Below are 13,840 nucleotides of genomic sequence, written 5' to 3' on the forward strand. Positions count from 1 at the left end.
ATACATATTTCTTATAGGGCATAACCAATTTGACATTTTAGTTATTTATTTCTTTATGCTACTATCAATCTTAATATCATTTTATGCTTTACATAATCCTTGTCATTACTCTTATTTTTGCATACTAAACAGGGCTCACATATTTTTGAAAAATTTTCTCTAATTTTCAAATGATTCTGGAAACATTACTACGTAAAATTGTACTGTACAGGGACAAAAGATCGTCATAATTATATTACACAAAAGTGTAACTCGGAAAATCATTTATAAACACTATTTCGAATGATCAACAAATAATTTTATTTTTTTTTAACTATTTTTGTCGACAATTTTTTTTTTGTTTACTTCATAGCGCCATGTCTAATAATAACAATATTAACAAAATACAAAGTAAAGAAAATACAAATGAATATATTAATTGGATTAAAGAAGCTCTTTCTAAAGAATATTTTAAATATTACGAATTTGAAAATTTTAAAAATATTCAAGAAATTGGTTCCGGAGAATTTGGAAAAGTTTACCGTGCAAATTGGAAAAATCTTGAACATTATTTAACGTTAAAATCTTTTTTTAATCCCAATAACATCACCATAAAAGAAATTGTTAATGAGGTAAATTTATTATTAAAAAATTTTGATATACACAATACACAAAATAAAATATTATTATCTTTTCTTAATAATAATTATTATTTATACATTCACAATTTAGCTTAAATTTCAACGAGATGTAAATTTTCATGTCAATATTATTCGCTATTACGGAATTACAAAACTTGAATCAGGTATTTAATAAAGTATTTAATAATTATAGTTAAATTATATTTATTTAAACTTTTTTTTTTTTGCAAAATCTAACAAAAATTTTATTTCCTTTTTTTTTTTTTTGTTAAAAATAAAATTGACCAAACAATAGATTACTGGTTGGTAATGGAATACGCAGATGGTGGTACTCTTCGAGATTATTTGAAAAATAACTTTAATAGACTTACCTGGAAACATAAATATAACTTGGCTTACCAATTAGCTTGTTCTGTATCATTTCTGCATGATAAAGGAATTGTTTACCGAGACTTGGTAATCTTTTTATTTAATATAAAACAATAATATGTTTATTTTATAGTAAAAGCTAATTTGCCTTTATTTGTACTAGCATTCTTGTAATGTATTGGTTCATCAGAATTCCATCAAGTTGTCGGACTTTGGGCTATCAAAAAGGATTGATGAGGCATCTTATTCACAATCAAAATTACTTGGTATGGTGCCCTATATTGATCCAAAAATATTATTGTTCAATAGTTTAAAATTAAATGAGAAGAGCGATGTATATAGTATTGGCGTATTGTTATGGGAAATATCAAGCGGGATCCCACCATTTCATGAAGAGTCAAATATGTTGAATTTAACCTATGAAATTTTGCGTGGTCGAAGAGAAGAGATTATTCCTAATACTCCTAATGATTATTCTAATCTCTATATTGGTAAATATAATTTCAATTTATTAAAATATAACGTTTTTTCTTATTCGTCAAAATAATTGTTTAATCAAATATTATTATTAATTATTAGAATGTTGGAATGATAAACCAAACAATCGACCATCTATGCATAAAGTTGTTGATAGGTTGGAAAAATTTATTTCAACTGAAAATTCATTACATGGAAAAGTATCTCAAATAATCGAAAATTTTAATAATACGAATATAAATGAAATAGATACGATTATTACAAATAATGATAATGATATTTCATCTGAGAATTCAAGCATAATAGTTAATGAAATAGTTAATCTCATTTTTAAGGAAGTTAATAAAAGAAATGTGACAAAATCTTATGTTCTTGATTATCTTAATAATCATAATATAAATTCAAAAGAAATTTATAATTGGTTATTAAATAATCAAAATGCTCCGAATTTCATTTTTTTACTTGGATATTTTAATTATGTAGGAATTGAAACAATTAAGGATTATAAGAAAGCATTTAATTTATTTAAAAATTTATCAGAACAGGATCATTTATTAGCACAATGTTATGTTGGAGGATGTTATCAATTTGGACATGGAATTACAAAACATGTAAAGTTAGCTTTTCAATATTATGAAAAATTGGCCAATAAAGAATATGCAATAGGACAATTTAAATTAGGTTGGTTTTACGAAAATAAATTAAGTGTTAACAAAGATTTAAAATTGGCTGCATATTGGTATGAAAAAGCTGCAAATAATGGAAATTTGATAGCTATGTTTAATCTTGGTTATTTACATAAAGATGGAAATGGTGTTAATAAAAATGATCAAAAAGCTTTTGAATTATTTAAAAAATCAGCCGAAGGAGAATATTCAGGTGGAATATCAATGTTAGGATATTGTTATGATATTGGTATTGGAATTAATATTGATAAACGAAAAGCAGCTGAATTATACCAAGAAGCTGCAAATTTAGGAAATGAGATAGCACAATATAATTTAGCGTTGATGTATGAAAAAGGAAACGGTATTGAAAAAGATTTGGATAAAGCAAAGTATTGGTATAAAAAATCTGCTAATCAAGGAGATAAAGATGCAAAAAAGAAATTAAAAACACTCAAAACACTCAAAATCTAGAAACAATATATATATATATTATTTAAAAAAATATGTTCGTTTTATTTACATAGAAAAGTAACATTCCAAATTTGTAGTATTGTATTGTTTTTTATAACAAAAATTATGATTTAAATCTTGTATAAATAAATGATTAATTTTTTTGTTAAAATGTTAAAATATTTGTGACTTTAAAGAAATAAATGATAGAACGTTAGTAAAGGCAAATTAAATTATATGAAGTGAAAATAAAATGAAATATAAAGTACAACCGGTAGTACCAAAATTATAAAATTAAAACTTACTTATTTTGTATTGCTATTCGTCAATGGTTAATTCTACAAGAGCATTTGACTAGTTAAATTTAATTTTTTTTTTGAGCCAAAAGCTGTTTCTTGAGGACTTGAAGTAATTATCATTATTAATTCGTGATACGTGAGTCACTGAGTCAACTGCAAAAAAATGTCCGATCATTATTATAGATCAACGGTGATAACAATTATTAATTTCACAATATCTGAGAATCTCGTACTTCTTAAATAATACCACCTCAAACTATTAGTCAAATACGTGTTAAATAATGGTAAACGAAAAGAATATCAAGTTAGTTTAGTTTCTCTTGGCTTTATCGACGAAAACTTTTGTATTTAACTTTTTAGAAATTTCTCTTTTTCTTTATTACGCTCTGATAGATTCATTGATATTATTTTATTTTTTATTAAAAAAAAAAAAATTCATAACCAAATTGTAATGCAGAAAAATCTTGAATTAAAACGATTTTTTAAATATTTTGTTACAATTTAAGTTATTTAACTTATACATATAATTTAATTACTAAACATTGTATGCGATCGTACTAAACTTAATTCAAGAAGTAATAATAGAATAAATACATTGTGCGTCGGACAAATTATCATATGGTATACGCGAGACAATTTTTTCATGACGTTTTTAAATGACATGGATCAGTCGTTAACATCTTAAGACTGGCCAGTGCTTTTCTTACAGCTGTACTCTGTCTTTTTCAATTGTAGTGTCACAAATTAATTACAGTAAATATTATTCTCCTTGAACATGCCCTAATTAAAAAATAAGGTTAGCTACAAAATAACTAAGTAAGACTCCGTTCAGGCTACAACCTTGGATGCAATTTGGAAGAAACTAGCCCGATCGTGAACCCTGCAGCGCGCACCATCCCTTTATACTTACCATATATTGTAACCTCTCTAATAAATATGTTTTCTTCTTGATTATACCCTATATCAAAAAACTAAGATTAGTTACAAGAAGATTCCGTTCAGGCTGTAACCTTGGATGCAATTGGGAAGAAACTAGCCCGACGTGAACCCTGCAGCGCGCACCATCCCTTCATACTTACCATATATAGTAACTCTTCTTGATTATACCCTATATCAAAAAACTAAGGTTAGTTACAAATATAACTAAGTAATATTCCGTTCAGGCTGTAACCTTGGATGCAATTGGGAAGAAACTAGCCCGATCGTGAACCCTGCAGCGCGCACCATCCCTTTATACTTACCATATATAATGACCTCTTTAATATGTTTGATTATGCCCTATATCAAAAAACTAAGGTTAGTTACAAATATAACTAAGTAAGATTCCGTTCAGGCTGTAACCTTGGATGCAATTGGGAAGAAACTAGCCCGATCGTGAACCCTGCAGCGCGCACCATCCCTTTATACTTACCATATATAATGACCTCTTTAATATGTTTTCTTCTTGATTATGCCCTATATCAAAAAACTAAGGTTAGTTACAAATATAACTAAGTAAGACTCCGTTCAGGCTACAACCTTGGATGCAATTTGGAAGAAACTAGCCCGATCGTGAACCCTGCAGCGCGCACCATCCCTTTATACTTACCATATATTGTAACCTCTCTAATAAATATGTTTTCTTCTTGATTATACCCTATATCAAAAAACTAAGATTAGTTACAAGAAGATTCCGTTCAGGCTGTAACCTTGGATGCAATTGGGAAGAAACTAGCCCGATCGTGAACCCTGCAGCGCGCACCATTCCTTCATACTTACCATATATAGTAACCTCTCTAATATGTTATCTTCTTGATTATACCCTATATCAAAAAACTAAGGTTAGTTACGAATATAACTAAGTAATATTCCGTTCAGGCTGTAACCTTGGATGCAATTGGGAAGAAACTAGCCCGATCGTGAACCCTGCAGTGCGCACCATCCCTTCATACTCACCATACAAAATGGCCTTGAATTTCATATCATTTAAAACCAAAAAAGAAATATCAAAGAAAAAGAAATAATATGGTGTTGTGAATATTAAAAGGAAAAAAAAACTTTCGAAAACTAAAAAGTCTAATGAGAAAAACAAGTTAGTTAAGATTATTAATTTTTTTAGGAATATAAAAATATAAATTAATATGAAAAATTAATAGGAGTATAAATTAAAAATTAACATAAAACTATCAGATTTTGTCCTCTTTTTATATCCATTTTCTAATCATATGATATGTATCTAATGATGTGTAACTAAATGTAATTATGACTATAAGTGTAACTATAACAGTTTTTGATTCAAGATTATTCACATCAATGTGTCACCAAGTAATACTGCCTACATATGATTAATAATGTATAATTGTGGTTTGTAATATGTAGTCAATATTCATAAATCTCATAATTACTCATGATTCAAAATTAATGGTACTAGATTCAGTTTTTGTCATTTGTCAGTCTGACCAATTATTATGATAAAATAACAATTATAAATATTAAAGTTGATTAATATTAATATTAAATATAGAATTTAATTGCATTAGTAATCATCCTTTTTCAATTGATCCTTTGAAATACTATTTTAGGATCCTTCAGGTTCCTCTATACTACTGATGCTCGTTATATATCACTTGGTGAAAATGAATCATATTTCTTATTTTTAAGATCACGTGAGTAGAGTTCCTGAAAGCTCAAGGGATTTTGTTGTATCTTCTTCATGTTTATCAACTGCTTATCGCCCAAATAACACATGATGTTAATGTTAACATTGATAAAATATTAGTATCTTTAATTTTAAAATTATATTCTTCATCTGTTAATCTTGTTATAATTGATTCTGTTTCAAAATTTTCTTCAAAATCAGTATCTTCCCAATTAATTTCGTCACTTTTTGCTTTCTAATAGTAGCTATTTCATTCCAAATGAATGGCAAAATTTCAGTATCATAATTCGTACTTTCTGTCATATGGCTGCCAATGTTGGTAGTAGTTGAAAAATCATTATCTAATGCTATGTTTTTCTCGTTATCATTATTTGGATTAAATTCAAAGTCACCTTCATCAATTAAAATATTTTTCCAAATATCAGTCAGAATACTGCTGGCACTAGTATTAGCATCAGTTTCTATTATAACGTTAAAAAAACCATTGATAATTTGATATAAATAGCAAAAACAATATTTTATTTCAAATTTAAATATAATAATAAAATAAAATATTGTTTTATTGCCTTGCAAATAAGATATCTTTAATAAAAATAATAGCTATAATGATAGCAAAAGTAAATGTAACAATATTAAAAACGCTTTTTTTACAAATATACAAATAGTAAAGAAAAATCCATTAATTTATTAATAATATTAATAGTAGTTAATCTGATTCTATGTCAAACTGAATATAGATTTTAGTTAAAAATTGAATACTAAAATAGTCTAATTAAAATTATTAAAATTGAAAATGAATTAGATATATTATCACTATGGTATTGATAGACTGAACTCTGAAGTCTGAACGATTGGTCTGATCACATGATTACTTATCAATATGGATTTGGCCAGAATTGTATAAGACCAGCCAACATTATTATTCGCAAATTCCGGCCAAATTTAATGTCAGCCGATGATTACACTATCTCTGCAACATAGAGAAAATCATTCCAAAATAAGTGATTGTTAATATTACACAACATATACATACAAATAAATATTCAAATTTGCAATTTTCGTCTTGTTTTTATTAATAATTTTTTCTTTTTCTTTAAAAATAAAAAAAAAAGAAATGTCTTCAAAATTTTTGGCAGAGTTATCCAACGACTATGAGAAACTTTTTGAAACTGAAATAGGATATGATGTTATTATTTATGCAGGAGAAGAACAAAATGTTAAAGAAATTCATGCTCATTCAAATATTTTATGTGCTAGGTCTCAATATTTTCGTACTGCATTTTCTAATGAATGGGCTAAAAAAGAAAATGGAAAATTTATTTTGAGAAAACAAAATATCAGTCCACATTTATTTGATATTATTCTTAGGTAATACATGAATGACCTTTATGATGTTTTTTTTTTTTTTTTTTTTTTTTGAAAAAAAAATTCTAGATAAATTATTAATTATCAATTTGCTAAATTACATTTAGATTCCTCTATTGTGGAAATATTGAATTAAAGAATTTACAAGGGCCGGTTGTATTGAACTTGTTGATAGCGGTGGATGAACTTAATATTCATTCATTGATTACTTATATTCAAGAATATTTGATAGAACATCAAACTGAATTATTACATCAAAATCCAACCGGTATTCTTGAAATTGTTTATCAACATGAAACATTTACGGATTTATGGAATTTTTGTCTTGAAAATATTTGTGAAGAACCCAAAGTATTATTTAATTCTGATAATTTTATTAATTTAAAAGCTCCTTTATTAGAATTATTGTTGAAACGGGACGATTTATATATGGATGAAATTGAAATTTGGGATAATTTGTTGAAATGGTGTTTCACACAACAGAATATAATGAATGATCCAACAAAATGGAGCAAAGATGATATTATAAAAATTGAAAGGTCATTACACAGATTTATTCCATTAATTCGATTTTATGATATTAAACCAACAGAATTTTTTTACAAAGTTTATTGTTATAAAGACATCTTACCACAAGACTTAATTCATGATCTTTTGGAGTTTCATATTGTTCCTGATAAGAAACATAAAACTAATTTACCACCTTCACGAAAGCAATATTTAAAACTTGATTCAAACTTAGTTGAACCAAATCTTATTCCCCTTTTTGCTTCATGGATCAATAGAAAGGAATCTTCATATTATGACAAAAAAGATATTCCTTATAAATTTAAATTATTACATCGTTCAAATAGAGATGGAATTGATACTAAATCATTTCATAGAAATTGTGATGATAAAGGAGCTACTATTTGGATAGCAAAAATTAAAAATTCAACAAAATTAGTTGGAGGTTATAATCCGCTTGATTGGAATGGAGATGGTTGGAAAAATACTAGTGATAGTTTTTTATTCAGTTTTGCAGATTGGAAAAATATTTCTAATGCTACAACAAAGTTATCTTACATCAATAGTGGAAAAACTTGGGCTGTTTATTGTAATAATAATTTTGGGCCACAAATGGGTGATTTATATTACTCTAATTCCAATAATTGGACTTATCTTGGTCAATCAGAATACTATCCTAATTTAGATATTCCAAAAATTATTACAATATTGGATTATGAAGTATTTCAAGTAATTAAAAAATAACGAAAATGAAGAAAGAAATTTTTAATACAGTAATAATGAGTAACAGTTGTTGTGTAACTTGATGTCATAAAATGAACTTGTATTTTATTATTTTATTTTTTATCATAAATAAACCATTTTTATTGAGATAGTACTTATAATTGGCTATAATTAACAAGATAATCAAAACATCGATGGTTTAGTCCAATTACTTAAATAGAATAATTAAAATTTTTGGATTAGATTTTTTTAAGAATTTTGAATTTTTCAAATGAGTTAACAGTTATAAAGCTTATCAATCTCTTGCACTCCACAATTAATATGAACTAATTCATATAATATTTTTTTTTGATTTTACGGTTAGTCTCAATCATTAATGTATTGTATTTAGCAGGTTTTTTAAATTAATAATTTTACATACTAACAAAAGACGTAAAATTCTTTAATAACATATACATTTTCTTGGAAGTAACAAATTACCATAAGATACAAATCCAATTTTTTATGATAATTGAAATACAACAGTTAATTGGCCTTATTTTATTATAACGAATGAATTTTTAAAAAATATTATTTGTTGAAAAATTGGAAATATTGAAGTAGATCGATTGTATTCTTTGACATGTTAATTTAAATTTGTTGTACAAGCCTTGCCTTATTTATTATTTTAAACTCAAATAAAACTTTGATTAATTTTTGTTTCAAACCATGAAAATGTAAAATTGAAATCTTGGTTTTTTATTATAAAATTATTTTTTTCGTAAAACGTAATGAATACTAGTAATTAATAATCAATTAAATGATTGTAATGAATCTGCTTTGTGTTATAGGTTATAAATTGTAAATTTAACTAATTCTAACTTCTAATCACTTGCAATTTCACCAAATGGAACATTTGAAATATTTTAATGTGATATGATAAAATTAATTGATGCAAGTAATCCAGTAATCTATGACAAAAACTTTTGGACTGTTTCAGCAGATAAATTTTTTGCGAGTTATTTTGTATTTCATTCTGTCTAATGTCAAAAATCAAGATATTGTAAGTATCTATTATGATGAATAAGGATTAAAAAAATTTGTTAGAGTAGCATATCACCATAATTTCTGGAAAAAAAATCACATTAGTTGTTGTAGAGAAATGCTTATTTCTCATCTATCTTAAATATCAACCATTTTTGTAAGAACATCATAATTAATAATAAGGTTTATTTGTTTTAAAATAGAATGGTCTCCGTATAAATAATTTGAATTGCATAATGCCGTAATATAAAAATCTGCTCCTGATCTATTTATGGTCAAAAGCTGTTGGGCCAATTGGTCATATGCTGATCAGAATTTTAATTTTCATCATGTTAATTTATTCTGTTGTAACGCAACAGGTTAAACCTGTATTTTATGGCAAGCCGAGTTGGACAAAATTATCAGACATTGCGCGATAAAATATCAAGCATGGCTAGACAAAATGTCACTCCGTGTCTGACATTTTACCTGTTTATGCTTGATTTTCATCTGTCCCGTGCTTGATATTTATCTGTATGTGCTTGATATTTTTATCTGTTCATGCTTGATGTTTATCTATCACGTGCTTGATATTTTTATCTGTACGTGCTTGATATTTATCTGTACGTGCTTGATATTTATCTGTACGTGCTTGATGGTTTTATCTGTACGTGCTTGATGGTTTTATCCGTCCATGCTTGACATTTTTATCCGTCCATGCTTTATGTTTTTATCCATCTGTGCTTGATATTTTTGTCCGTCTGTGCTTGATGTTTTTGTCCAACTGTGTTTGATTTAATCCAACTATGCTCGATAATTTTATCTTTGTCAAAAATTAGTTTCTTTGTCAGCACAGGGTTGATATATTGTTGGTCACATGTTTTAAGTTTAGCGTAGTTTTAAAAAATTTTTTTTTTTATTGGCTTTTTTTTATAAACAAATTTCGTAGAGAATTTTATTTTTAATATAGGCAAAGGCTTAGTTTGATAGAATTTCTTTGGGAATTTTTTTAATAAGATTTTTTTGATAAAAAATTTCGTTAGAAAATTTTTTTCATTGATAGGAACATTTCTGAGTTTTTTTTTTTGATGATAATTTCGTTAAAAATTTTTATTTGATAGAAATTTTATTGGAGAATTTTTTTTTGATAAGATTTTTTTTTTGACATATACTTAACAATTTTTTGTGACAGGAGAAATTTTTTTTTTTGATAGAGAATTAATTGAGAATTTCTTTTTTTTTTTGCAGAAAATTATTTGAAGAATTTTTTTAATAGGGAATATTTTTTTTTTGATAGATAATTTCGTTACTAGAAAATTTTTTTAACAAGTGAGATTTTTTTTTGATAGAGAATTTCGTTAAGAATTTTTTTTTAATAGGGAGTTTTCCTTGATAAAGAATTCTTTTGGGAATTTTTTTTAATAGTATTTTTGACGGAGAATTTTATTAGAGAATTTTTTTTTTTTTTGATAAAAATTTCATCATAGAATTTTTTTTTTAATAGGTAAGATTTTTTTTTTTTTGATAGGATCATTTCGTTAATAATTTTTTTAACAGGAGATTTTTTTTTTTGATAGAAAATTTCGGTAAAGAATTTTTTTTTTAATAGGAAGGAAGTTTTTTTTTTATAGAAATTCTTTTGAGAACTTTTTTTAATAGGTAAGAATCTTTGAATTTTTTTTTAATAGGGAAAATGTATTTTTTGATGGAAGATTTTCGTTAGAAATTTTTCTTAATCAGGGATATTTTTTTTGATTGAGAATTTCATTAGAGAATTGTTGGTTGAAAAGCCTTTTTATTTTTTTGATGGAGAATTTTGTTAGAAGTCTCAATAGAAAATTTTATTGAAAATAGTTTTTTTTTAATAAGGGTATCGAGAATTTTGGCTTGAAATTTTTTTTTTTAATAAAGAATTTCATTAGAGATCTTTTTTTTTATAAAAAATTGATTGAAAATTTATTGGAAAATTTTTTATTAAATTTTACAATTTTAATAAATTTTTACTCCTCTTCATCTTCCCATCACTTCTTTTAATCTTCCATCGCTCCTTTTCGTCTCCCATCATTTCTTTTCATCTCCCATCACTCCTCTTCGTCTCCTATCACTCCTTTTCGTCTCCCATCACTCTTTTTCGTCTCCCATCGCTCCCTTTCGTCTCCTATCACTTCTCTTAATCTTCTCATCACTTCTTTTCGTCTCCCATCACTCCTCTTAATCTTCCCATCACTTCTTTTCATCACTCATCACTCCTCTTAATCTTCTCATCACTTCTTTTCATCTCCCATCACTCCTTTCTATCTCCCATCACTCCTCTTCATCACCCATCACACCTCTTTGTCTCCCATTACTTCTTTTCGTCTCCCATCACTCCTCTTCGTCTTTTATCACTTCTTTTTGTCTTTCATCACTCCTCTTAATCTTCCCATCACTTCTTTTTTTTTATCTCCCATCACTCCTCTTTGTCACCCATCACTTCTTTTCGTCTTCCATCACTCCTTTTCATCTCTCATCATGTCCTATTTCTCCTTTTGGTTCCTATCACTTCTCATTACTCTTTTTTACTCCCTTTCATCTTCTATTACTTTACTAAAAATGGCCAATTTTTTGAAATGATTTTATAATAATTTTAAAATACTACAAAAATACATTTAATACATCAAAATGTTTTTATTATATTTTTGCTATTATTTTGTAATTATATTGTATCTAGGTCTATAAAAATAACTCAAAATAATATCACAATAATTTTTTAATGTTTTTGTTATTATTTTATTATTATAATATAATTAACTTTGATATTACTTTACAGAAACTAATAAATTTGAAATGACTAAGCCGCGAATGTGCCACAATTTCGCCACCTATCTGTGGCGGTAAAATCACAACGATTACGTTACTTTTTACTTAACGTAGCCGCAGCAGTTCGTATCAAATGGTTAGGTAGAGTACTGGTAGAGTATACATTAAGTAGTCATAGCGAATTAAAGTTATAATTAGGTAGAGACTACGCAGAAACTACATTACAATTAAGCAATAATTTATATACATAATTGTCACAATATGACAATAAAATCAAATATTATATTAAACGCATTACTATACATCTATATTAAAGTTCTTATACAAAAAGTAAAATTTTAGTCCAACGGCATTTTTCATTTGCCCTTTGCTCATTCGTTAAAGTAAATAATTTAAATAAAAAAATAACTTTCATCTAAACATCTAAAGAACTGAAGATCCATCTAAAAGAATAAAAAATGAAATTGTTAGCGTAATTAAAAAGTTTAAGCAGATAAATGGTTCGTTAAAGAATAATTAAAAACTGTTAATATCCTACCATATTCCCACACATCCAAATAGTCAAAAAGCCAAGCTGTCTACAAAAAAATAAATGCAACATTAGTAATCATTTCATTAAAAGGACTAAAAAACAACCTCCTCTTTCTTACCGAGTTTCCACACGTCCAAATACTCCAAGAAGAACTGACTGTTTACAAAAAAGAATAAACGAAACATTAGTGAATGTTTCGTTAAAATAGATTAAAAAATTCCAGCTCTCTACCAAAATTCATGCATCCAGAAAAATTGGCTGTCTAAAAAAAAGAATAAAAAATGAAATGTAACTTTCGTTAAATGTTAAAATAAAAAATTCAAGAAAGATTGCTGAAATACCACTAAAATTCCATGATTGTACGCATCCTAGTATCTGAAAAACTAGTCGCCTATAAAATAAAAAAATATAACGAAACATTAGTAAGTTTCGTCAAAATAAAAGATAAAAAAGAAACCCACCAAGGAATATGCTCCAGAAAATTCAACAAAAAATCCAGGCTTCGAACGTCTAAAAAGAATGAATAAAATGTTAAAAAATTTTTCATTGAAAGAAATATATTAATTAAATCCTTTCCTTACCGAACTCCCACATGTCCAAAAAAACTTAAAAAAAAAGAAAATTAGTATATAAATGAAAAAAATCAAAAATCGATGAAGATAAAAATACCTACCTAAGAGAGCACCATTCACATAATCAAAGTGCCAAAGACCCGCTAAAGAGAATAAAAATGAAATAATCGTCAGATTACTTTTGGAACCAGTTTCCTGCAAAATAAAGAAAATGTTAGGTAATGTTATTTTATAAAAAAAAAACTTAATATATTTAAGTAGTTTTCAAAACATTCCGAATACTTGCTTGGAATTTAATTTTTTTAAATCTTTGAATTGAAGGGAGCTATGCTTCAAAATCGGACCTGGATTCCTACAGAATAAAAAAAATTAATGAATAATTTTTTTTATAAAAAATAATAAAAAAAAAACATAACAAAATGTTAGTAACCATTTCGTTAAAGAATTAAAAAAGTAACCTTCTCACCCTTAACGAGTTTTCCATGTGTCCGAATACTCCAAAGAATTGGCTGTCTAAAGAATACTGTAAACAAAACATTAGTGATCGTTTTGCTCATTTCGTTAAACAAATAATGAAGAAAAAAAAATAGCTTACCTTTCTCCAATAATGTGTCAGAACCCGAAGAGCAAACCATCTAAAAAAAGGAAGAAAAAGAAACATTAGTAGCTGTTTTGTTGTCTCGTTAAAAGTAAATAACTAAAAAAAAACCCTCACCATTAATTAATACAAAAAATAAAATAATTTTTCTTGCCATGCGATTTATCTCATGCATAATTGCTTGTTCATTAGCATCAGTTTCACTAACAAAATTTTGCAGA

The 13,840-nt window shown here is 26.5% G+C and overlaps 3 protein-coding genes across 3 annotated transcripts; 1 reads left to right on the plus strand and 2 right to left on the minus strand.

Annotated features, from left to right (window-relative positions):
• Positions 1 to 356: 356 nt before the first annotated feature.
• On the plus strand, positions 357 to 2,605 carry OCT59_021206 (uncharacterized protein; the record flags this gene model as incomplete). Its single annotated transcript, XM_025331207.2, has 5 exons — positions 357 to 611; positions 712 to 784; positions 916 to 1,076; positions 1,153 to 1,480; positions 1,569 to 2,605. 5 exons carry the CDS (start codon positions 357 to 359, stop codon positions 2,603 to 2,605), a joined length of 1,854 nt encoding a protein of 617 aa, XP_025170658.1.
• A 1,038-nt stretch (positions 2,606 to 3,643) lies between these two features.
• Positions 3,644 to 4,843, minus strand: OCT59_021207 (uncharacterized protein; the record flags this gene model as incomplete). Its single annotated transcript, XM_066149705.1, has 8 exons — positions 3,644 to 3,663; positions 3,794 to 3,841; positions 3,959 to 3,991; positions 4,125 to 4,161; positions 4,295 to 4,338; positions 4,472 to 4,519; positions 4,638 to 4,685; positions 4,819 to 4,843. 8 exons carry the CDS (start codon positions 4,841 to 4,843, stop codon positions 3,644 to 3,646), a joined length of 303 nt encoding a protein of 100 aa, XP_065990586.1.
• A 7,497-nt stretch (positions 4,844 to 12,340) lies between these two features.
• OCT59_021208 (uncharacterized protein) lies at positions 12,341 to 13,739 on the minus strand (the record flags this gene model as incomplete). Its single annotated transcript, XM_066149706.1, has 10 exons — positions 12,341 to 12,360; positions 12,456 to 12,495; positions 12,568 to 12,605; positions 12,791 to 12,840; positions 12,911 to 12,959; positions 13,031 to 13,054; positions 13,123 to 13,216; positions 13,488 to 13,534; positions 13,617 to 13,656; positions 13,737 to 13,739. 10 exons carry the CDS (start codon positions 13,737 to 13,739, stop codon positions 12,341 to 12,343), a joined length of 405 nt encoding a protein of 134 aa, XP_065990587.1.
• Between the last annotated feature and the right edge of the window lie 101 nt (positions 13,740 to 13,840).

This window comes from Rhizophagus irregularis, chromosome 3 (genome assembly GCF_026210795.1).
Source record: "Rhizophagus irregularis chromosome 3, complete sequence".
Lineage (NCBI taxonomy): Eukaryota > Fungi > Glomeromycota > Glomeromycetes > Glomerales > Glomeraceae > Rhizophagus > Rhizophagus irregularis.